General features: G+C 38.4%; 1 protein-coding gene across 1 annotated transcript in view; it reads left to right on the top strand.

Moving 5' to 3' along the window:
• Positions 1-310: 310 nt before the first annotated feature.
• Positions 311-26010, top strand: part of btbd11b (BTB (POZ) domain containing 11b) — an 88707-nt gene continuing 63007 nt past the window's right edge. Inside the window, exon 1 of the mRNA XM_067420290.1 lies at positions 311-3038. Within this exon, the coding sequence (XP_067276391.1) occupies positions 2174-3038 (865 nt within the window). The 5' untranslated portion in view covers positions 311-2173. The remainder of the gene's footprint in view (positions 3039-26010) is intronic.

Below are 26010 nucleotides of genomic sequence, written 5' to 3'. Positions count from 1 at the left end.
TTATGAAATTGCCTGTGGTAGTGGAACAATTTGTAAAAATAGTTTCATTGTTTAAAAAGAAAAAAAATTCTTCAATAGAAAATTTTCTAGCGACTGATCGCATCTAAATTTTTTGAATTCACAGAAATTAAATTCGGCCCACTGAAAATTTAGATGTGATCAGTCACTTGAAAATGTTCAATTGAAGACCTGAGTTTTTTTTACAGTGTATATATTACATTATATATTATATTTCTACTATTCTAGTTTTAATGTATAACCAGGGGACCCCCCCAAGGTCATTTTTTAGGCCTTATGCTTAGGTCAGGGACCCCCCAGACCCCTTCAATTCGAGCTCTGGCTATTACTTTTCTTCACATCAGCGTAGTGCATTTGGTACAAATCTTGTATTTGGAGGCAATGAATGGCCTAGTTAAAAAGATCTGTATATTGATCAGGATGTGGAGAATAAAACATTGCAATTCAGAGTGGGAACTTCTACATTGATCCAAGACATAATTAGTTTATTGATTAGGTTTGCACTTGCCTTTAGATGCTGAGAACATTAACATACAATAAAGTAAATGAGGTAGTTTATCTTTTAAAGTTCAGGCCTTTCTGCTGATTTAAAATGATAGATGTTTTAGGTGTTAATCATTGAAATTAGTCTGGACAGACCTATATGTTAACCAGCTATTCATATATGTTATACTTATGAAATTATTGACAGATTTTAATTGAAAGAGTTTAATTGTAACACCACTTACCCATGTCTGAGCTCAGTTTGTTAAGTGAATAACGTGATGGTTGTTTAGGTTGATGTTTTGTTGAACACTAGATGGCAGTCTACGACAATATGCTAAATTCAAGTGCCTATATCCAGTGAAAGATCATTGAGCTGATGCTCGTTATGACATACAAATTAATTATCAGATTAAAATAGAATTGTAATTAAACTATGAGGTTCAGTGGGATTCATTAAGGAAAAATTGTTACTCTTGGCAAAAACTTCTTGAAAACCGGTATATCTAGTCTCCAAAGAGGTCAGTGTTGAGTAAAATATGGTCCCCTTCAAAGCAAGTGTATTTCAAGTCAAAAAGTGGAATGCATGCTTACTCATGATACAGTGACTGTTATCTGCTGTAATCTTAAGTCTTTAACATACGAGTCTTGATGTCCTTTTGAACTCTGTTATTGTTGTTTTTCTTGGTACCATATACTTACTGCATTCGTCTAAGCTACTTGGAAAATAAGTTTTATCTTTAGGTTTACACTGAAAAACATATGACCTTTACAGACTGTGGGAGTGAAGCTCACAAGAACCCTCCATTCAAGATGACTAATATATTATGCATACTCTTCATTATTAATGAACAGGAATCTCGTTACTCTGAGCCCCATCTGAGAGGGAGAATGGGGAAGAGGACAGGTGTTCATTTGATCCCTTGCTTTTTTTTCTTCAAACATGCTGCCCTGCTTGATCTACTGGATCAGAGCAGTTTCATGCATGCTGACTACTAGTTGTATAAAGTCTATTTGTTTTGGCCACTTAAGACCATTAGATCTAAAGCTCTGTCTTTACTCCAGAGACCAACTGCAGTTGATTTAGCTACTGATGGAATTCTCGGTACATGGAATGCTTTATCTTATCAGAGTAAAAATAGTATGTCTTCTCTGACTGATGTATCTATCTCCATCTGGCTATCTGTAGGTTTATGTCTACATAATCTGAAATGTTCTTTACATCATAACAAATTCTTCAGAAATGATGGTTAAAACTTTATGCAAGTGAGTGTAAAAAGGGCAGTTTCATTTTTATCCTGTCTGACATCTCTATCTATTTTTTAGAGGGGATCTCCAGATGACCAGAAGTGCATCACGCAGTACCAGGCACATTCAAAACCAACTGTATGCAGCCCTGGTCCCTTCAGCGTATTGGATGCAGTACAGTATGTGGCTCCTCCTCCAACTGACGCTTCGCAGCCTTCAAACACACTGGTGTGTGTGCCATAATAACACCACTGCTCCTTCAAAGTTGGGGGCGCATTTTCAACAGTGAACGCAACAATTTGGAAACTCGCCTGTGGCTTTCCAATAACATAGTGGACAGAATAAAGCCGTCAAGCAGTGGCGTTTGTTTGCAACGGAACGTTTTCCCTTGTTTCCAGCCTGGTGGACAATATGAAGTGCAGTTATGGCAAAAAGCGGTAAATCCGTAGTGAGGACCCTGGAGGATTTGACGCTGGATTCGGGTTACGGTGGAGCCGCGGACTCCTTCAGGTCATCCAGCTTGTCTCTGTGCTGCTCCGAGGCGCACATCTCCTATGCGCATGGAGGGCACTGCTGGCATCTGACCGACTCCATGCGCAGTCGACACAACAGCCTAGACACCGTCAACACCGTCCTGGCCGAAGACGGCGAGACCCTGGAGTGTTCCGGACACTGTGCGAAACTTCCCGAGCTTGAGGATGTGCCCTGGAGCCTCGGGGAGGTGGAGAACGCGCTCAACAAGGAGGAAGAGTTGAGGTTCGGGACCGTGTCCGCGGATCTACTGGCGCGTCTCTCCGCGCTCGTGAGCCGCGCGCTGGTGAGGATCGCCAGGGAAGCGCAGCGGCTGAGTTTGCGTTACGGCAAGTGCACCAAATACGAAGTCCAAAGTGCCATCAAGATGATACTATCGTGGACCATCTCGGTCAACTGCATCGCCGCGGCGCTCAGCGCGCTGTCCATGTACAACATGAGCACCGAGGATAAATTCAGCCGGGGGAAATCGGAGAGATGCGGCTTGGTCTTCTCCGTGGGGAAGTTCTTCAGGTGGATGGTGGACAGCAGGATCGCGGTGCGCGTCCACGAGCATGCGGCTATATACCTGACCGCCTGTATGGAAAGCCTCTTCCGAGAGGTCTTCACCCGGGTGTTGAATAGCTCGGTGGTGGAGAAGGATAACGGGATACCCAAATTTACACTGGAGTCCTTTGAGCAGGCTCTGAGCAATGATTCGGAGTTGTACGGCCTCCTTTTGCCCTATCAGCATCTGACATGTGGGAAAAATGCCAATGGTAAGTTGTACACTTCAAAAGCAGTTCATCAATCTCACAAAATCAATAGATGAATTGATTGTTTGCTTGTTTATTCTGGGAGAGGGTGAACACCTGTTTATGCTTTTATGCCTCACGTTGCTTTCAGAGTTTAATTATTGTAATGTGGTGCTGGAACTGATGGAAAAATCTTAACTGGCTATGATGTTTATACAGTCATTGACATTAACTTTTAGGCAGATTGCCCAGAGACTGACATCATCTGTGGATATTATTTCAGGGCCTCAATGACTGCTTTTACTTGCACAAGAATATTGCAATATTAATCAGAAATTGGTTTTAATGTACTGGTTATGTAAGCGTCATTAAATATATTAGCCTTATTACGCCAATATTCAGATTAAGATTATTGTGACAAGATAGTTGTGAAATGGCAAGCTATTGTCAAATTGGTTATTAGCTGCATTTACATGCACAACAAATAAATTAGGTCATTTTGTTTTATTTATTAAGGACATGAATGGGATTTAATGAGCTGACTGAGTTACTATTCAAAATGACAAAATGGAGCATAATAAATGGCAAGGTCATACTTAAATTTATTTTATGGATATTAGAATATGGCCCTTAATTGCAAAATAATGTGCATGTAAACACAGTAATTATGATTTTTGGCCCTCTGAGCTCAAAGATGTGAGATATAACTTAATTTATGCACTTTGATTTATGTGTTCTTGGACGTATTGTACATTAGACATAGTTTGGTTGTGTGTGCCTTGTGTATAATTTAATGATGTGTTAGGGAGCGGTTCATTTCTAATACCAAGCTCAGCTGCATTTTCCATGGGTAATCAGCTCACAGTACCATCTTGTTCTTCTCGTACAGTTATGGTACTTATGAATGTGCCATCCAGAATGTTTCCAGGCTTTAGTTTACATGCAGGAGAGCATAATCCAAGTGTCTGGCCCTGGAGCAAAAGGACTATTCAATGTATAACTTCCAATAATGCTTGGGCAATAATGTGGACTTGACAGTATTGCAGCACCAAAGAGAGTGATGATGTCATTGATTTAATACAGCTGCCTGGAAGAGAGGGGCTACTTTAGTCTATTGGTGTCCATGCACGCGCACACACACACACACACACACACACACACACACACACACACACACACACACACACACACACACACACACACACACACAAACACAAACACACACACACACACACACACACACACACACACACACACACACAAAACTATACACACCATATATCAAGTAAAGTCTTGATGAATGACGAAACGAAGGAGTCTCAGATTAGTAGTGTGTAATGGACAGACGTCATTTTCCCATTTCCGAGTGCTCTCACCTCTGTCGGAATGCCTCATTTTGCATAGATTAAGAGGTGAGCGTTTCGACAAACCAATTACGAGGAGATTACATCTCCTCTGTAGTAAGGTACATTTCTTCCTCAAGAGTGGTTTCAAGATAATAGCCCACCTTTTGTTCTTCTCTGGATAGCTGTTTTAATTGCACTAGAGTTTTTATTTTGAGAAACATAGAGCCTTCTTCCCCTGTAAATTCTGTTAGAGTTAGAATAGGCATACATTTTAGACATGCAATTGTTACACAACCTCTTAATTTTACTTGAATATGCATAACTGCATTATATGCGTTCCATAATGCAATCTGCAAGCTTCCTCCAGCCTGCCCTGCTGTGGTTTAGATGTGGAGGCAGTTGGATCAGTTGCAGAGGTGGCCTGCTTTGAGTTACCAGGTCTGTTGTGTTCCTGTGTGTGTTCTGTGCCAAGCACTGAGGGATATTCTAGTGTATATGTGTGTGTGTGTGTGTGTGTGTGTGTGTGTGTGTGTGTTAATGGAGGCAGTGTTAGGGAGTCCAAGCATGACACGGCTCTAGTTGTACCAGGCTGCCCCATACACAGCAGGTTCTTTACTGTCTGGAGCTTTGGGTGTCAGGGATTTCTGCGGTGGGTTTGCTGGAGGCATTTGAACAATTAATGGTAATGTTGGAGGATGAGGTAACAGTAGAGTCTTGGTTTCACAGATTATTATTTTTAATACTTTAAACCCATGTGTATTTTTATCAATAAGGAATCACTGAGAAATGTGAAAGCAGCACAATCGCAGTCAGAATTCTGGAGGATTGAAAAAGCTAACAAATGATTCTAATCTTATGGTGCTTTTACACCTGAGCGTTTGTTTCAGAACCTGGTGTGTTTTCTCCCTTGGTTTGGTTTAGACCTATGTGAACACGGCAATCACGCACGGATCCGCACCAAAACAGAGGATTGCAAACAAACTTTGGACGGTTCGCTTGAGGTGTGAAAGCAATCCAACCCAATGGACCAACGTAGTTGAAAACACATCACAGTTGAAAACCAAAAGTGCATTCATCTGTTGTGTAATTGCTTTTCTCTGTGTGAGAATGCTGTCCCGATGAACCCTTGATTCCTGCTCTAGCCTCATTATAACATAGTATTTGCGTGTCTTGACGCTGTTAACTCTAGACAGCGCTGGGATATCCAGAGAGAGTGTGTTTGAATTTGCTGCAGTATTACTACGAATGTAGTTTATAATTTAACAGCGGGAATGATGGCTACATTTGTATAGTGTTTGCGTGTCTCAACAGTTACAAATAAAGCCACAATAAGCTCATGGAGTGAACTTGTCAATCATCTTGATGAATAACGCAGAGGAAACTATAACTCTGACCAATGAGAGGACAGGTGTACTCCTATATAACTTGAATAAACACATTTTGGTAGGCTTTGAAATGTTACCTTGTGGAAGGGAACCGAACCAAGCAGAAAAAAAATTAAGATATTAAGTCCCCATTTCGAAACAAAACAAACAAGATTTATAGGTGTGAAAATGCCCTTAATTAATCAATTCAATTAGTCACACTCAAAATCCATTGATGTCTTGACTAATCTCTCTGACAAATTTGCACTTGGTCATCAGATTCTCTTCCCACAAACTTTGCTGTAAATGCAGATGATTAGCCTGACGTCGTCATACTCAGATTCTGTTCAGAATATGAGTCTGATACTGCTCCATTGGGCTGTGATTATGGGGTGTTTCAACCGAACCAGGGGGAAAAAAGCCTCTGCACTCAGTTGGATAGATATACAACCAATCACAGCAACAGAGTAAATGCTGCAACATACTCCGCAAGAACAGAGAAAAAAGTTCTCGCTCCCAGGGCTGCGAGAACAAAAGTGCGTCATTTACAATCTCATTTTGAGAGAAATAGTAAAGGTGAATGCATACGAACAAGTTTTCCGTTTAGGATTAAAACAAATTCAACTCAAACGCTCTTTGGTGATGTGGATGATTACGCTACTGTTATACACTACCAATTTGATTGGTCTGAACAGCTGTGGTTCGCGCATAGCTGCTCCACAACGGAGCAAGTCCAGAACGAACTTCCCGACCTCATATGTTGTGGGCGGGGCTAAGTTCGGCTGGCATCCAGGCTAATTGATAATAACATCACCATGAAATTTGTACCATTCTGTAGAGCAGCAATCCAACAGGAAAGACAATGCAAATAAAAAGCAAAGGTGACAACACAGAGACACCTCTTGGGGTGGGATACCTGCCTAACTTGAGTCTATAGGGAACAATTGACAAAAAGTCAACAACAAAAAGTCAAAGCAAGAGGAAGTTTAATGTGATCGACTCGGGCAAACCTATATTGCACAATGATGTATTTTAAAGAAGTCATAATAAGGTTGGGTGGTATGACCAATTACTCATCTCACCGAATGACAAATTTTATGTCGCAATATATATATGACACAACAGTATTTGTGTTGTAAATTGCAATACTATATGACACAACAGTATTTATGTCACCATACATACATATGACACATATATAACAAAATAGTTTCTATGGAAATTTAAGCCTCAGATGTTTTTTTTATTATATACTTGATTATTTTTTTGTTGCATAGATAATGGTCACTACATTAATATGATGTTTTTAGCAAATTATTACAATTTTAAATAGACAGACAAAAAATGACATAGTTTAATAATAACAATAATATAAATATAATAATAATACTAATAATAATATTTGTGTAATATTTTTAATGTTATTTTATAAACTCTACATTTTTATATATTATTTAATGTCATTATAGATAATGTCAATAAATTATAATCAAGTTTAAGACAAGTTGTTAATATTATAGTTATTATTATATGAAGACCATGGACAAATAATATAAAATTATTAATAATAAGAAGAAGAAGAAACTGACGCATTCACATGATTTAGTCCACTCTGACAATTTTTTTTTGACAAAGACATTAGAGAGTTAAAAGCACAGACGACGATCTTCTGTAGGCATGTGATGTAGTATGTATGAGAGCGAAGCCCAAATGTACAGATGGCTCTCAGCATGACCGATGTGGCAGGTCCTGAGAGAGAAACACTCCTCTATTCATCAAAATGTACTGAACTATAAAACATAATGAGCTGAGCATTACACACTGTGTTTCTCACTCGAGCACAAGTGTGTGCGGATTCACCCACACACATGCACGCACGCACACACACACATTCCAGCTCTTGTAAATAAACAGACACACATATGGATGCGTGGCAGGAGTGAAGGCACCCACATTCACACAAACACACATACACATGCTCATAGACAACATACTGGGTTAATGATGTGGCACTAATTTTTTATGTAGGTCTATTAATTTATTTCAATTAAATCTTTCATTATTTTTCAGATTTTTTATTTATTTCTGTTTTATAAAATAAAACTGAAGTTATATAGACCATGATTCGAATACTCATTTTTATGAAGGTGTTTTGATCAAGTTCTGAATTTTTTATGGGGCAGAAATGTCAAGGTCTTATAACCGTGAATGAGATCGTTAAAAATTAAATGTCTTGAGGGGGAAATATAGTATGGCTGGAAATATAGTATCTGGTTTTTAAATGATTTCTTAATAGGAATAAGAATTAGTGAAGTAATTTTACATAAACTGTCGTGGAGTAAATAGCATGCGGGATGCAGTTCAAGGTCAGTATGGCTCTAATAATAAATATGTATATAAAAAAATGTAATAACTTGTAATGTAATGGAGGTACATACCGCAAACATCTCTTCAGTATTTTGTCACAGACTAGAATGAAATTACAAGCAGTCCTCACAGCAAAGAGTCATGATAAGCAAAGGCGCCCGAGACCAGAGGAAAACCAGACCTTTATCAATGTAATGCCCAGACAGTTTACAGTTCAGCATTACAACATTCAAAGGGAAAAATACAGAGATGCATTTGTGGTGACTGCTATCAGCAAACTCTTAGCAGTAGACAGTAATGAAAAAGATCAGTTTCTGGCGCAAAGTAATGAACACATTCCCACAAACCCAAGGTCAGACAGAGGTCAAACAGCCTCCTTCAATAGCAATCGATAACCCTAAGGGTTTCAGCTTACTAGTTTGTCACTATGTTCAATAGTTTAAACAAGCTTCTAATGCTATATTCCACTTGGTATGATTCCTATCATGTATTAAAGGAATGTTCTGACTACCATTCAAGTGAAGTTCTATGTGTCATGCTGTCGGTTATCACAGGCAACTCATTGACCTGTCATTTGGTTGCAGAAAACAAGCAAAAACCTTGTTTGCTGTTGCCTTACAATAGTAGTCTATGAGGCATTCTGAATGGTTAAAATGGGGCATAACACACACAGTTTCTGCCAATCTCATGTTGATCAATCTCATGAGTCTTTATTTTTATTATATTTCTAAAGACAGATACTCTATACCGATTCTTTCCGAAAATATTCGAACTCGTGAAGGCGTGCAGTGGGCGGAGCTAAAGTATATTGAGAACACACACACTCCCTGAATAACATTTGATTCACTATACGTTTGTGTTGTTGACATTAAATGCACTTATGCGTGCTGATTGCTAAAAAAACAGGCATTTGATGCAGTTACACTCACCGCCTGCAGTTTCGACTCATGATCGGCAACAAACAAACACACTTGCAGAACTCTATTGCTGCTCCGGGAAAACAAACTGCATCCACTGTTTCCTTAATGCTGGGTTATTTAGGAAGCTGAACAAGGTTATCTTTCCCTCAACCAGAAACACACTTCTTTAGTGACATTGCTACGGTGGCCTAGTAGTGCAGCTGTACTAAATTAAAACACAACACAACAGAAACAAGCCACAACATAACGAAATTCGCACAACACAACAAAATAACCACAACAAAATGAAATCGCCACAACACAACGGAAATGCTCCCGACCACGAAGGGGCTCTCGGAGTACAATAAAGTTATTTTTCCTTGCCATTGATTTATAGATTGGCCAGTCTTACAAAGATATAAACACTACGATCAGTTTTAAGTGTAACCATTGTATATCAGCATGAAATATCAATTCAAAATCATCTACATACATTATAGCTGCATATTTATACTCGTGAACGCTTTTACTCGCTATCATGTCACTATAGAACAGTGGCAAGGAAAACTAACTTTACCACGCTCCGAAAGCCTCCTTGTGGTCAGGAGCATTTCGGTTGTGTTGTGGCGATTTTGTTGTGTTGTGGTTTAATTTAGTACGGCTGCACTACTGGGCCACCAAACATTGCTGATTTTGTGGTCTAAAAACAAAATGACAGCGCTGCAGACGTAGCCTGACGTGGTCATACTCAATTCTAGTCAGAATATGAGTCTGAAACTGCTCCATTGGGCTGTGATTATGGGGCGTGTTTCAACCGAACCAGGAAAGACCTCAATTGGACAGACCAACAACCAATCAGAGCAATGGAGAGACGCATTGTCAAATGTCAACAGAGTTCAACTGCACTGTGTTGCCAAGTTCGCGTTTTATTTTTTTGCTGGTTGTTTTATTTTTTTAAATTTTAGCAGACAAGTTTGCCAAACTAACACACATTTTACCCCCCAATTGCCATTTTTTCCCCGGAGAACCCCCCGAGAAGCTATTGTTTAGGGCTAGTGTTTGACGGGTTTTGTTGTAAAAACTTGGCAACCCTGTCTGCACGCACACTGGAATAAACGATCTTTGCCGGTGTTGTAAAATATTAAATTATTTAATGATACACAGAGTACTTACCCAACATGATCATCATTTCTGAGAGAAATTGTGAAGGTGAAGGCATATACAAACAAGCTCTCCATTCAGGATTCGAACAAATATAATCCAAGCGCCTTTGATGAAGTGGATGATTACGTTACAGTTTATCAACTGTTCGTCATCGTCTGAAGCTCGCCCTGATGATTTCATTGGTCCGAACAGTTTCTGTTCGGAGATAATTACTCCTCTATGGAGCGAGGCCAGACCGAACTGCCCGACCTAAACATTTTGTGGGCGGGGCTAAGTTCGGCAGGCATCCAGGCTACTGCAGACGGCTTCTGTAACCTGAATGAAGCTTGTTGTTAAGGTCTTGCTCTATTTCTAGTTGATGTGCGCACACGCTCTTCCGGAAGAAGTGCCCATTCAGACAGGTTTTATTTTGGCAGAACTGTACCTATTCATACATGTTTGCTGCTGTTCTTAGAAGATGCCATTGCTGCTCACATCCTGTAGAGATCTCTTCTGTGTTAGTGAATAGATTGGTGATCCTGTAAAAGAAAAAGACATAAAGAATGAAAGAGACGGAGAGAACAAGAAAGCCACAAACAGTGAATGTAGTGGTGCTCAGCCAGCACACAAAAGGCTGGTGTAATTCAGAGCTTTTTTGAGTGGAAGGATTCGTTTCTTTTCATGTCAGACTATACCATGGTGTGCGTTTTGTCTGTGTGCATGTCTGTATGGTCATGAAAGATTTGTGTGTGGGAAACCACCACATGTGCAAGATTGCATTTATAAATGAGCACACCGAATCAAAACAACAGAAACCATAGTTCATATTAAGGTGTACAGAGTTCTTTCACTTTGGACTTGGAAAAGCAAAAGTCTGTCATCCTGTATGACCGATTGCTACAGCTTCATCCTGTGTAGTTGGCATATGGTTTATATTATTTCAAGGTATGTGTGTGTGTATGTATTTTTTCTGCTTTCATGACATTTTTATTACAAACACATGCTCCTTCCAGAATAAGACATTTCATGTAAAAAAGGGGGCCACTGCTTACATGATAAGGAGTATATGTATCACCATGGCTCACTTTCTGGAGAGGATGGACACATGCGTTCAGTTAACGGTGAAAATTGCCACAAGTTATACAGCAGAAAATTACATTTAGAAAGAGCATCCTTTTTTCCCCCAATGACATAAACAAGAGAAATCCGTGTGCAATCACTGAAGTTGGTCTGTTGTATTTGATTCTGTTTTCCATTAACGTGGCTGCTTATTACTGTACTGCTTTGCTGCTTACTCAGATGCCATGAGACATAGGTTGAGAGATATTTACGAAATTTAGCAAAGCTTTAAAGGTTTTTTAAAAGCTGAAAGCATTCTGACCAATTTTGGAATCGTGAAACGCGGGCCTCGTAACAGAAGGGGCCTCTGCTTGGGCTCAAAAAAAGAGGTTGGTAATAATAAAGTTTAAATATTATATAAAAACTCCTAAAATTGAAGATAAGGGGGCATATTTACTAAACAGGGCAAATTATGGCATGCGTGTGATGATGATGCAGTAGTTGCACTGTATTTACAACGTACGTAGGAGACTTGCAGAGGCTAGAATGAAATTGTTAAATAAAGTCTATTATTTTAATTATTTTATAATTAATTATTTAATTATTTTTATTATCATTACGTCATTATATGTGTTTGTTTTTGCACACAAAAAGTATTCTTGTCACTTCATAACATTAAGGTTGAACCACTGAATGCCTTCATATGTCTTCTGAAGATGAACGAAGGTCCTACGGGTTTGGAACGACATGAGAGTGAGTAATTAATGACAGAATTAACATTTTTGGATGAACTAACATTTTAAGCATTTTAATACCACACGAGCAAGAGTGATGTTTTCCCAAATATCAGCACGTTTGAAAATGTGATATTGATTTTATACTACAGCTCAATAAAAATAAGTGAATATTGTGTGACTTACATTTTAGACTCAGAATATTGTTTGATTTTGCCATCGAAAACAAATCCACAGTAGCTCCACGTCTCAAATCAACACAGTGATCTTTTATATAAATCATCTAATGAATGATGCAACTACATCCCTTATAAAGGTTGCGTTTAACTCTACTTTTAGATGGTTTAGAAGTACTGTGCAAAAGTCTTAAACCAGTACAGACTGCACGATTTTAGCAATCATATTAGATGATTATAAATCAAACTGCGACATGGATCTATTTAACTCGGGTACAACATGCATGTAGACTATGATGATCTATTGACCTATTGACTCGTAGGCTATGATGCAAGTTTCTTTAGAAGAATAAAACATCACCAGCATGTGCTAGTGGTACATAAAATCACCATAATGAATCACAGTTTTTATATGTGCTGAAAGAGGAAGGAAAAAGAGCTTTAAGTTTTAGCACCATGTTGCGTTTATTTCATGTCACATTTTTATTGGCTGGTCAGTAGACTTAGGTCGTATAGCAACAAACACACTTTGCGATGATCATGCTGAATTCATGACACTGGCAGGCTGTCTTTGGTTTGCAAGACTGTGACAACGGCCATCTTTGAACGTCTCTCACTGTACGACATACTGTATGACCATATGACCACCAATGAGCCACGATCACAGAAATCGCCCATGATTGATTTACGGTGACAATCTTGACTGGGACAGACGGAAATCGTACAAAAGCTGTTATAAACAGAAAGGGTGATCACACCAAATGTTGATTTGATTAAGGCAATATCATTTAATTGATAAATACAATTTATTTATGACATTATTTTTAAAGGCATCCTCAATTTAAATGCCTAAAACCTTTCACAGTACTGTAGCTTTGTAGGTAGTTGTCTTTGAGACGTTGCCGCAGTTCTTTTTGATTGTGTGAATTTGTGCATATTGGTCGTTCTGTTTTTGCACTTTGTGTTTATTCATTTGTGTGTGTGAATCTTAGCCATGGGGAACGTTTTTGTAACTGAGTCATTAGAATATTTTATGCCCCAGTCGTGGAATCCTGGCTGGCCCCGGTGGTGAGTGTGATTAAGATGATGGATGACAGAGGGTGTGATTTATGCAAACAAAGAATTCAGTTATGACTAAAATACTGTGGCACAGTGTTTGAGATTTCAAACCACATCGTCATATTTTGAGGTGTTAGACATGACTGATAGGAAGAACTTTTTGTGACCTTTCCAAAATGACATCCAGTAGAGCTGATCAATCTGGTCATATGAAAATCAATCTCTGTATTACCGTCTAAAGGTTTAAAGTCAAGAAGACCTTTTTTTGTAGAAATGAATATGTTTATTTACAAAGGACACATTCAATTTATCAAAACTGACCGTTAAGGCATTTGTAGTGCCACAAAAGATTTCTATTTAAAACATACGCTGTTCTTTTGAAATTTCTATTTATCAAAGAATCCTAAAACAAAAATGTACTAAAAAGTTTCCACACAACCGTTTTTAAACATTGAACATACTAATAAATGTTTCTTGATCACCGAATCTGCATATTAGAATGATCTTGCTTGAATATTCAAAATATTGGCCAGCACTTGTTAGAATGGTATATTGTTGAATTGCTGTATCACTGCTTAACTGTCATGACCCATCCTGTCATCTCTCTGTGGTGACTCATTAGTCTGCTGTCTTTCTGTTTCCTCAAAAGTTCCCCCTTTTAGGATTTTCCTCTCGTGGTTCTCTTTCAGGAAGTCTTTAAGGAAGTCCCTATTAGTTGTTCTAAACATTTTCAGAGAAGTTTGCGTAATTTTACTGGTTTCAGGTGACTTTTCTTTGATGTAATTAGGGGAAGTGGTCCACCAGCAGATGGCTCTAAATCATGTTGTGACCATTAATCACATGCACATGGGCATCATGCCTGAACGCTAATGATGATAACCAGTTGTTTGAAAGTATGACTGATGGTTTTCATTTCTTCATTTATGTATTACTTGATATATAGGCTCCGCATTAGGTGCCTTGCTCTCTGAATTTAGTTTACAATGCTGCCTTTGAGGAAGTACCTAATAAGAGCGCACACAAAATAAAATAACTACACGCCCAGGCATGTTAACAAATGCAGCATACGTAGCGCATTTACTAATGTGCTACATCAGAGATGCTCATAATCGTAAATTCTGACCTGCAAGCTGTGTGGGCCACAGAATCACAATGAATTACTGTTTACACATACACTTAGGTGTTTCATGGCCAAATGAAGTGCTATGGATCATGTTTACTGGGCTAACTCACTGCACATCTGAGATTAGCCCTTATCTCCACATCATAATATTGCCCTGATGTGGTTATAGATGCAGTTTTTCAGAAAGATATCATCTCATTGAGTCTCAAGTTACTCACTCTATCCTCGCCATCTAAAGCTATAAAGCTATAAATAGGTTTCTACTCCATATCCAGGAAAAAAACCTACCCTGCCATTTTCTATTTGTCTTCAGAAAGTATGCTCCCCGATTGTGTCTTGTGCATTTCCCTTAGGAAGTGGGTTGTAAGCGCTTGCCTCACATAAGAAAGAAGTAATCTTCCCGTGTGTGTGCCTGACCAACCAAAAGCCTTGTGGTGCACGGTCAGAGTTCCTAGCGTAAAAACGTTTCCATCCAATTTAGTCCATTCACTCTCATAGCAGAGGCCGAAAGTAGGGCAGCCAATGGCTAAACGCTGAGCTGCCTGGGTAAACCTTTATGTGAATGGAACGATAGAGTTGAAGCTGGCAGTCGTTTCGACCTGGAAAGCATAATGACGTAGTCTAATCAAACAGGCTCACTGAAAATCCACTCACTGTAGCTTCGCTTGCACCAGACCGCATTCTTTAATAGGGCTGTCAAAAGGAGAGTGACCATCTGGAAAACAAAGTATTGGATGGAGTATGTCATAAAATGTTGAACTTTTCCTCTCTACATTGCTTCAGGAGCGCACTACCAAGCTTTGCTTGACTTTAAAGGAGTAATATGATGAAGAAATTCTCCATCATCTGAAATAAAATGATTTAATGTACTATGAAAACACTGCAGCTTTCAAAATTTAAAACTTTGTTTCAGCTCGGATTGTGATTTTGAACTGTCAAACTGTTATTCAGACTTGGCGAACTTACTGTTATTGAAGGATGGAGCTGTTAGAGCTGTTATATTGGAGCTGACAGCAAAATTCTGTTACTGATTTTTTTAATGTTAAAAAGGGAGTTCACATTAAAGTCTTAAAGGCACAGCAGCATGAAAATGAAATAAAAATGACAATTCTGTTGTCTTTTATTTCATAAATTTGTGAGGTTATGAGAAAAGATTAGGATTATTTATCAAAATGTATTATTTTGTGTTCCACTGTAGAAATACAGTTTGAAACAACAGTATGACTATTTAAAGGGGTCATGACATGCATTTTTTAAGTTGTAATATGTTCCTTGAGGTTCACTTATAATACTAGATTAAAACATTTGTTGAGACAAACTTTAAGTTGTCTTGGCAGAGAGCCGATCAGAAAGTTTAAAAAATTTGAAATAGTTTGATAAGTTTAAAGTTTAAACAATTATTTTAACCTTTATTCTGATCCTCTGTCTGAAATGATCAGTTTTTAAGGGGCGGCCCCTTTAAGCCTTGTCTGTAAACGGACAATTTTATGATAACATCATTGTTACAGGAGGTCTTACGGATGAGGAACGACATTAGTGACATCAATTTCATTTTTGGGTGAACTAACCCTTTAATCTATTTTAGTCACTGAATTGGTAAGGAAACAGCGTGTTGTTGCTCAGAGACGCGATTATAGTGCTGTGACTTTGTTTTAAATGTTATACTCGTTGGCGAAATAGAGTAAAAATGGGCAATATGGTTTCTAAAATGTAAGTCACTTAATATTAAATTCTTGTTTAGTAAACTTGTATAAAATCTGTATAACATTTGTTATCATGCTGATATCTGGATTCTTACTGTAATATTTATTAAAAATAGTAAATTTAAATTATATAGACTCACATGCAGTGAAAACGTGCACCCACACTAGTCAATTTGTATGCACATTGCGCACGCACACTCTCTGGGTGTGTGTGAGGGATATACTCGATAATGTCAGATCGCACATCGTTAAAACAACAATTACGATATTATCGCACACCCCTACTGTTGTATGTCATACTGTTGTTTATTGTGTCATTTTCTTCTTCATGTGAGAATGACATCGATCTCTACACCACGGCTATCGTAAGGGTGGTGTTGGCAGTGGAAACGCGAGCCTGATCAGGGTTTAGCGTCCCTAATCATACTGAACTGTACTGTACTGAACCATACCGTTCATTGGAAACAAGCCTGCTTTGTTTATAATGAAGATGATGTTTTAAGGTGCACTGTATACATTTTAGCAGCATCTAGGGGTGAGGTTGTGAATTGCAACCGATCACCCCTCCCTTTTTAAGCACATAGAGAAGCTATTGTGGACAACACAGGACAAAGATGTCGTCGTCTGAGACAGCAGAGAGTAGCCAGTGCTTTGTAGGGCAGTTTTCTGTTTAGTGCTAATGTAGAAACATGGGGGCGCAAAATGGCGACTTGACTGTAAGGGGACCCACGGTGTATGTAATAAATCACTGAAAGCATAGTTATGTATATTATATTGCATTTCTGTCAATAGAACCTCATAAATATTACACACTGCACCTTTAATCTATGAAAATTTCAAGATCTTTTAGTGGTACAAATGACAATTGACCCAAATGTTAAGAATCAAGTCAAATTTGATTTCTCATGTCATGACCCCTTTCAAGTTTTGCTTGAACTTTTTTGCCCTTCTTTAATTCCACAGGTCAAATAGGGTGGACAATGGTCAGAAAAGCTTAAAAGCTTATTTTTTAACATTTAAAAAAATTATAAGGAAATTAAAGAGCAGTTCTGGTTAATTGTAGCATATTATCAGTGACTCATATACAGTACACTATCCTCCCACTCGTACAGGCATTCATATGAGGTGACAAACGTGCTGATTTCTGTTTTCTTATTTCTCAAGGGACATTAGCCTTCGTTCAAGCCTTCGCACAATCCATGACAAAAGAAAATTCCATGGTTGCACAAGATCTGTCTTTTTTTTGGCATTGTTTTAAACCACACTTGCTAAGAAAATAGGACATCAGGTGATTGATTGTGCACTGATTCACTAATTTCAAAATATCTCCGAATGAAACTGAAAGAAAGGTCATTTTAAAGGAAGATTAGACTCATTTAGAAACCCCTTTGTGTTTATTTCAAATTTCCTATATTCTATGCCATTTAAAGGAAATTTCTTTAAAAGAAGAAGTAGGAGTTTATTTTGAAGAATAGGAACAGTGAGGTTTAGTATCAAGGTCTTATATCTTCTACATTCTGTAGCTATAGTGAAATGGTTGTCTTTGTTGTTTCTGTCAGCAATAATATGTTTCAAGGGATCGTGACAGAACTGGTTTATATTTAACAAATATTGTTTTTCAGATATGCGGCAAGAAATATTTAAGTTGTCCAAGCCTGAGGTGATCTAAGGATGCATCACTGTCATTTCAAATCGCTAGCTAAATCAAATTAATTCTAATGAGAATTAATCCATAGTCCGATGATTAAAAGTTCCACGAATTTACAGCATAATTAGCCTCTTCATCCAAAACACAAACAAGTGTTATTGTCTGTATTAATATCAGATCAGTTTCGAATGTGAATCTAACCACAGCATTTGATGGATAACAGGTTATGCAGCAATATAATGTGCAAAGAATACGTAAGAAAACAATACATATACTGCAAGTGTTCATAAGAATGTGGTCAGTACATTTTTTACTTTTACATTCTTACAAAATATTTCCATTTGAAATAAATGCTGTTCTTTAAAAGAAGGTGTATCACGGTTTCTGCAAAAATGTGAATCAGCACAATTTTTTTTAATATATAAATGATAATGATAATTTTTTTTATTGTGCACCAAATCAGCATTAGAATAATTTACGAAGGACCACGTGACACAGAAAACTAAAATAATAATATTTTTGATCAAATAAATGCAGCCTTACATTCTTAAACATTCAGTTTCAGTCCATCTCATGTCAATCTTGAGTACCTATAGCGTAGTATTGCATCCTTAATATATCTGAAAAATGTCTTTAGTTTTATCATATTTATAAAAGAAAGATGCGTTAAACCTTTCAGAATAAAACCGAGCGGATGGAGGCTTATCATATGGGCGGAGCTAAAGAATCACGAGTGTGCGCAGCTATTCCGTTGAGAGCGCCCAGTAAAGCTGTGACATCCTTAAATGTGAAAAAACAAACTCCATCCACTGCCCCATTAACGCTGGGTTCTTTGGGAAGCTGCACAGGGTTGTCTTGCCATGAAAAAATTAACTTCTTTGGTGACATTGTAGATTTGGTCCTGCGACACGTGCATTTGCTCTAGTTGCTCTGGTTGCATGCGTCCCCTTCCCGGAGAAGAGCTCGTACGGCCCGTACAAGGACATTCTGCTTTTGTTGACTTCAAGTGGACTCATACTCGGAAAAAAAACGTTCCAAAACTTGCACTGGAAGGAGTATTTTTGGCACATAAATACTCCATCAAATGTCCAGCTTATTTTTGAAACCTTGTCCATCCAAGTCTTTAAATCCTTAAATCCAAGTCTTTAACAGTGTAAAAAGCACAAATCCGTCGCCTTTAAACATCTAATCAATCTGTACGGTACTACATATCAAAGTTATATAAGATTATACGCTGCATTTCACACTGCTACACCATCACAAAATTAATTCGTCAAAAATTGCTAGAGTTTAAAAAGAGGTCAGTTTTTGGTGATTTGACAGTTGTTTTTTGGGATCCTTGTCAGAGTTCTTCTCTCGCTTGCCTCTCTGGAGACTTTTGACTCTTTAGAGTACGTCGATAGATGTTTACACAGAAAATAGCTCAACACGCTAAAGGGCCCGCATGTCAAAAGAAATCAGTGAACAATAAAGCGGTGTCCCTGCCAATCCCTCTGGCTTTTGTTCAGAACTCATGCAACCAGCCCATCTGTCCTGAGATGCTCCCTCTGAAACGCTCCTGCCTGGCTCCTTTTTATATTAATCTTCCTGCCAAGCACAGCAATTCCCTATGGTAGAGTTGCACTGTAGATTGGAAAAATGTGTTGTGTGTATGCTAATGATGAACCACGCAAAAGGCCTTTGTGATACTTCATATCTATCTCCGAAGTAGGATGCTTTTAAGGCAGGTGCCTACATATTACAGGCTATTTACTTCTGAACCTCATGACAGGTGCTTTATTTTGTATAGAGCGCATGTGAAGGGCATTCTGTGATCGTAGTTTCGGAAAAAAAAATGCTACACTCATTGACTGAACTGTCTCCAACTGAGGTTCTTGTGCAAGACGCAGCAGTGCCTGTCAGCTATAATTCTTGAATTGATATTGTTGTTTAACATCGGTTTCTTATACGCTGCCTTTGACATGGTGGCCTATCGCCTTAGGATGCATTACGCAGAAGAAAAGAACAAGCTTGTTTGAATTACGTTCTGCATGAAGGGTTATGCCACTGCAGCTCTTCCATGTCTGATGGACGTGTTCTGGCAGCAGCATGTGATAAAATACAGAATTTTCAGAAAGAATAATACAGATTTATATTGGTTTAAGAAAAACAAAAAATAGATGAACACCGACAATTTATTTCTCTTTTTCATTTCCTCATTTCCTGTACTCAACCTCCAACTTTCACAGAATTGTGACACTATGTTAACACTCCACGTGCCTACATATGGCTTAAAGGGGTAGGTTCACCACGAAATGAAAATCATCCCATAATTTATTCACCCTCAAGCCATTGTAGGTGTATACGACTTATATATGTATCACATATGTATATGACTATGAGCAAAAAAGTTTAGACAGGTTACAGTTGGTTCAAAACGCAAGACTTCTGACAGGCACCTGAAAATATGAGCACATCGACGCTATACTAAGATAATTACATTGGTTGTCAGTCTGCTATCAGATTAATTTAAACATTTTATTATTGGTTTTAAAAGCTTTACATGATACTGCTCCAACATAGCCGATCTGATACAGGCAAAGAAACCAAAGAGATTGTTACGCTATGATTCATTAAATCTCTTAGTGGTCCCACGGACATACTGGAAAATGAGGGGAGACCGATCTTTTGCAGCGTTGGTCCTAGACTGTGGAATGGGTTACCTCATTATATCTGAAAGTGCTCCAGTCTTAGAGAGTTTAAACGACAATTTAAATATTTTTTACAAGTTTTAAAACATTTTTTTTTGATTTGCCGTTCGATCTTACCTGAGTGTGTGCTAGCGGTGTTTATATGCTTAATTTTATGGTTTTTTTATGGTAGTGTAATGAAATTGATTTTAAATGTGATTTTATAATTATGTTGTCTTGGGTACTTGGGTGAGCACTGTGGTCAACTTGTATAAGTATGTGCTTTATAAATAAATTGAACATTGAACATGAATTTCTTTTTTTCAGCCAAACACAATCAGAGTTATATTTAAAATATCCACAGCATTTCCAAGCTTTATAATGGGAGTGAATAATACCTGTGATTTTGAAGCCCAAAAAAGTGCTATTTAAACCACAAATGCTCATCTTGTAATAGTTCTGTGATGCACGTCCACGACTTCTCGCATTACGTAATCACGTTGGAAAGGTCTCACATGACATAGGCGGAAGGGTGAAAACTCCATCTCATTTTCTCTTCCAACTTCAAAATCCTTATTTTACCTTTTTTTTTTTTTTGCAAAGGGCGCTTGATTTGTAAACACTGGGTCAGTATACTTCTGCATACGTCACAAATGACCTTTCCAATGTGACAATGTAGTGCGTTAAATTGATGATCGGAATCACAGATGAAGTGCAATTTTTTTTGTTTTTAGAAAATGATTATTTCGCTAGATAAGACACTTAACACTGATTTATACTTCTGTGTCGGACCTGCGTCTACGCATGGATTTACCTTTACTTCTGCTACCTTTTCCACGTTGACGTGCAGTTACACATGCAGAGGAAGCATGTTTACTCCTGAGTGAGGGGTTCTGGCAGACCAATCACAGCGCTTGCGGTCTGCATTGAAATGATGCGTTGTTAAATTTTTGGAGAGGTGCACGTCAGGGTATGTCGTAGGCTTCACGTGCAACACAGAGCATAAAGCGTACACTCAACACAGAAGTTTAAATTAGGCCTCGGCTGGGATCGTGTCGAGCCCTTTGACGCTACAATTGCATTTTGCTATTTGGTCCCCATTGAAAACCATGATATGGAGAAAAACCCTGGAATATTTTCCTCAAAAACCTTAATTTCTTTTCAACTGAAGAAAGAAAAACATGAACCTCTTGGATGACATGGGGTAAGAATTCTGGGGTGAACTAATCCTTTAACCCCCTGGAGCAGTGTGGATTACTTTTATGATGGATGGATGTGCTTTTTTGGGCATCAAAATCTCAGGTATACTATTCACTCCCCTTATAAAGCTTGGAAGAGCCAGGGTATTTTTTTTATGTGTTTGGCTGGAAGAAGAAAGTCATACACACCTAGGATGGCTTGAGGGTGAGTAAATTATTGGATATTTTTTGGGTGAACAAGCTTATATAGTTGCACTTTTTCTGAACCCCAGTTTTGGTCAGATGGCTTTCCGATGTAGTGACTGATTTGTAGCCAGGGTCATTATTTCCTGACCTGGGTTAACATCTGCCATGATCACTGTTTGTTTGACCACATAACGCTGGCTCTAAAAATAAACCAGCAGCAGGCAGTTTCTTCCCTGCTGCTCTGTTCAGAGTGTATGTGTGATTTAATACATGGTGTGTGAAGTTTCGCTGTGCTGTTATCAGGTGTGGCATAAATAACTGGACTGATAATTAAATATAATATTTAATACAAAAAGTGAAAGTTAGTGTGTGAGTAACTTTTGTCTTTTGGCCAGAGGGTATGGAATGAGTCAGAGAGGCTTATTTCCATTATTTGATAAGGGACAATGACGGCATGCTTGATTGGTTTGTTCACTTCATTGCTTTGTCATTTAAGTCTAATGTTAGTCATTCAGTGCCAGTGGGAGAGTGTCAGAAACATTTAAACTCCATTTCAGTAGCATGAAGAGTTATTAAGATTATCCTCTTTTTGTTGTAATTGCATCATTTACAGTTGAATGAAACAAGATGATTTATTTGTCATCAGATATACAACCAACAAATAGTTCAGTTTAAACTGGTAAAAGATTAAAGCCATTGGGTTTGGTTAAAGGATATACATATATGATTAATATACTACAAATTCAGCTAAGCTTTTACTGTGGCTTTGAAGCTTTTTTGCCTCTGAAGACACTAGTTAACCCCTCCTATAGGAACAGAAACACAGCATGGAACATTTCATGCCTGTGGCCACAGCCCACAACATGACTGGAAACCATTGAAAGAATCTCTTGCTAACACCCAGCAAACTGACATCATCCCTTAAATATCCAGAGTAAACAAAGTTTCCTGTACTCCATCATGGAAGAACTCCATGTGCTTAGAGTATGTCCTGCAAATACTGTAGAATTTACAGCCTCATTATGTGTCATCGACGATTCATAAGTGGATGGATACAACGCCCACTATTGTGCAGTTGTAAATGTTCATTAGTTCTCGTCTTTGTGGTTTCTAAGGCCCTATGATAGTTATGTCAGGAAGTGCTGCATTCACATCATTTCAGAATAACCATAATTACAACATGACAACTTCTTCTCTGAGCTGAAATGCTCATTTCTATGGCAACGTTTATAACATGGGTGTGGCTTAATCACTCCAGTAATTGTGTTAGCTTGCAAAATGTTTAAGAACAAATAAAAGAAACATACACCAAGTAGCACTGGATATAGGCTTTGTGTAGAGGTTGTTAACTGTCAAATATTTTATTTTTACATTTCAGAAAAAAAACGTATTACTTAATTGAATAAATATAAGCTACAAACTAGTTGTCATTCTTTGTATTTGTATTTATTAATGGGGTTAAGTTTATAAGCTTTTCTGCCAGTAGGTGGCGGCAAATGAATGTCTTGATCATAGACTGTGGTGTCTGTGACTTCACCTGAAGGTTCCGGAAGAGCATTTTTGAAGTGCAAAAGTGGACAAAGCTGGCCGTCGCCATCTTTGCACTGTGCATCAAAAAAAAAGTGGGGCTAAAATCGTGTGTACTCAGCATAATAACAAGTGTTTGAACTGTTTGATTCGTTGAATTGTTCACTCCACCAATTTGTTCAAAACACTGATTCATTAAATGTGTTGTGTGGAGATGCGCAAAGGCTGCTACTTGGTTTGGATCTGTTTTCGCTTGCAAAAACAAAGTAACTGCCAGTATTGTATCTCCAACTGTAAGCTACTCATTATAAGCTTCTTGTGTTATGTTAAAGCAATGTTGTGTAAAGAAATGTTTTTTCCTACATATCCTTCAGCTGTCGTGTCCGCAAGAGGTCACAGTGTGATATTGCTGATATTTGCTCTTTTAATTTGTTGGTTTATGTACACTTGAGTAGGTTTTAGTGCTGTCAATTTAAAAGTGTCATGAACTGGCTTTTTAATTTTTTTATACTGTTGTCTGAGGTCAACTTATGATGTTCGTGTGGTTTTTACATTCAAAAACATGATAACTAATAAGTAATAGGCTATTTTCTACACTGGTTTTGAGGCTCTCTCCAAAACGCTGGCCTCTGATGGGCGTGCAGCACTGGAGACTTGGAAGTAAACGCCCATGGTTAGGATTGGATAAGATTTGCATATTTAATGAGCTTCAGCTCCCCTGTCAGTTCAGTGACATGAGGGAGAGGAGAGAATGAGGGAGAAGCGGCAACCAGAATGATTATCTTGATCACAGGGCTCGTAAATGTCCTTATCAAACAAACACAATGTTTTATTTCTCATCGACCCCGCGATTGATTGGACTATTATTTTTATATTAGACATAGCCCGCAAGATCGGACGATATAAGCGCGAACCGCGCACACACATACACATTCGGCGCACGCCGCCCTTCAGATGTCATCTCGAGAGAGCCTGAGAGAAAATAGCAGAACAAGAACGGAATACTAAGAGATTAATTGGCCTGCCGGGCTTTGCGAGCCCTGACAAGTGTCTGAGTCCAGCATACTAAAGGTATGCTCTGTTAGACACGTACACATAAGCAAAACAATCTATAACAATACTATTACATATAAAAACACATTTTACTCACATGTGTTGCACCATTCCTCTAAATCCTCTAGATCCAAATCCAGCATCGACCGGAGATTTGTTTACAAACGATCCCGCAGTGAACTGAAGTGAATATGTCTTCCCCATGTGAGCTGGAACTTCATTAAAAATAAAGTTCAACCACTCATTCCTAATATTAGGATCCGAAGGAAGCTTATGCAACGACTGTGTTCTTCCACAACCAGGAATAGCGCAATATCTTAATCTTCCTCTGCATATTTATTGTTGTTGACCAGCTGCTAGCACGAGCCGATCAGCTCCATGAGTCGGTGGGCAGGGCTACTGGATTAGACGCGCTGTAGAGGCGGTGTTTCACCGCGCACTGACGTCAGTATGAAGCACAGGACCATTTCCTGGGCCTGGTGTCTATAAAAGCTTTTCTTTGACTAACAATGAAGTTTTCAGCTCTGAAACTTAGAGGATATATTCTTATATTACCTTGACCTTTTATATAGCAAAAGCTCAAGGAAAAGTTGATTCCTCAATTCATCACCCCTTTAAAACTTTATTTATGACAAATCTGATAGTGTAACCACAGGATAAGCCCAGGTTGTGGGGATCTGGACAGTTCCATGGCTCAATGTATGATATGTCTACCAAAGCGATACATAACATTATTTTAGGGAACACAAATTCAGAAAGGTCAATGTAAGAGGTCCAGTACATTATCACTGATTTTGCTGATAAAACCCATGTTTTTTAATTAGGTCTGCTGAGACATAAAAATGACTATGAAAACATTAAAGAAACATTGAGGCTAAGTTTTGCCCTGATAAGATCAGTAGGATGGAGGCAGTCCACACAATGAAGCTTGCTGACATTGGGTTTCTCTGTTACTGAACAAACTTCATCCTGAGTGTTTGATTTGATCTCTAGAGACTGAATTTATTCCTGCTCTCATAGATATGCCCGTGCTAGGCTGCTTTCCCACAGTTGTCAGTGCCATATGGAAATTATTTCACCAATCCACCTGGCAACTCATGTGGCCAAAAGTGATAAGAATGTTCCCTATAATCTAACTGGACGTTTGAGCCTTTATGTAACTGACAGGGGTTCACTTTTCAACTCAGCACACAGTCAGCTGTCGGTGCATTATGCAGAGGACATGTATTCAGTGCCCATGGTCCTATATATGATATTCTGGAGCATCATCGATAAAAGCAGCTTAGGTCAGATCTGTTAGTAAGTGAGTGTACAAGTAAGTAACTAAGTAAGTGCACAAGCATGTCATCAACAGTCAAAGCTGTAGCTGTGGCTGCCATGTTTGTGGCTTACTCACACACGTTGGTCTATGTGGTTTACAGGGACTCTCCATAGGCGCAATGGTTTTTATACCGTACAAACTGTATTTTCTATCCCCCTTCACTGCCACTACCTCTAAACCTACCAATCACAGAAAACATTCTGCATTTTTACTTTATAAAAAAACCATAATTTAGTGTGTTTTTAAAGCTATTTGAAATATGAGGACATTTGAAATGTCCTCATAAACCACATGTAGTTGTAATACCCATGTAGTTATACAAATTTGTGTCCTCATAAACCACATAAACAGGCTCACACACACACACACACACACACACACACACACACACACACACACACACACACACACACACACACA

The sequence above is a fragment of the Pseudorasbora parva genome, chromosome 16, assembly GCF_024679245.1.
Source record: "Pseudorasbora parva isolate DD20220531a chromosome 16, ASM2467924v1, whole genome shotgun sequence".
In the NCBI taxonomy this organism is placed as follows: domain Eukaryota; kingdom Metazoa; phylum Chordata; class Actinopteri; order Cypriniformes; family Gobionidae; genus Pseudorasbora; species Pseudorasbora parva.
Note: the sequence above shows the minus strand (reverse complement) of the source record. Positions and strands in the feature narration are given on the sequence as shown.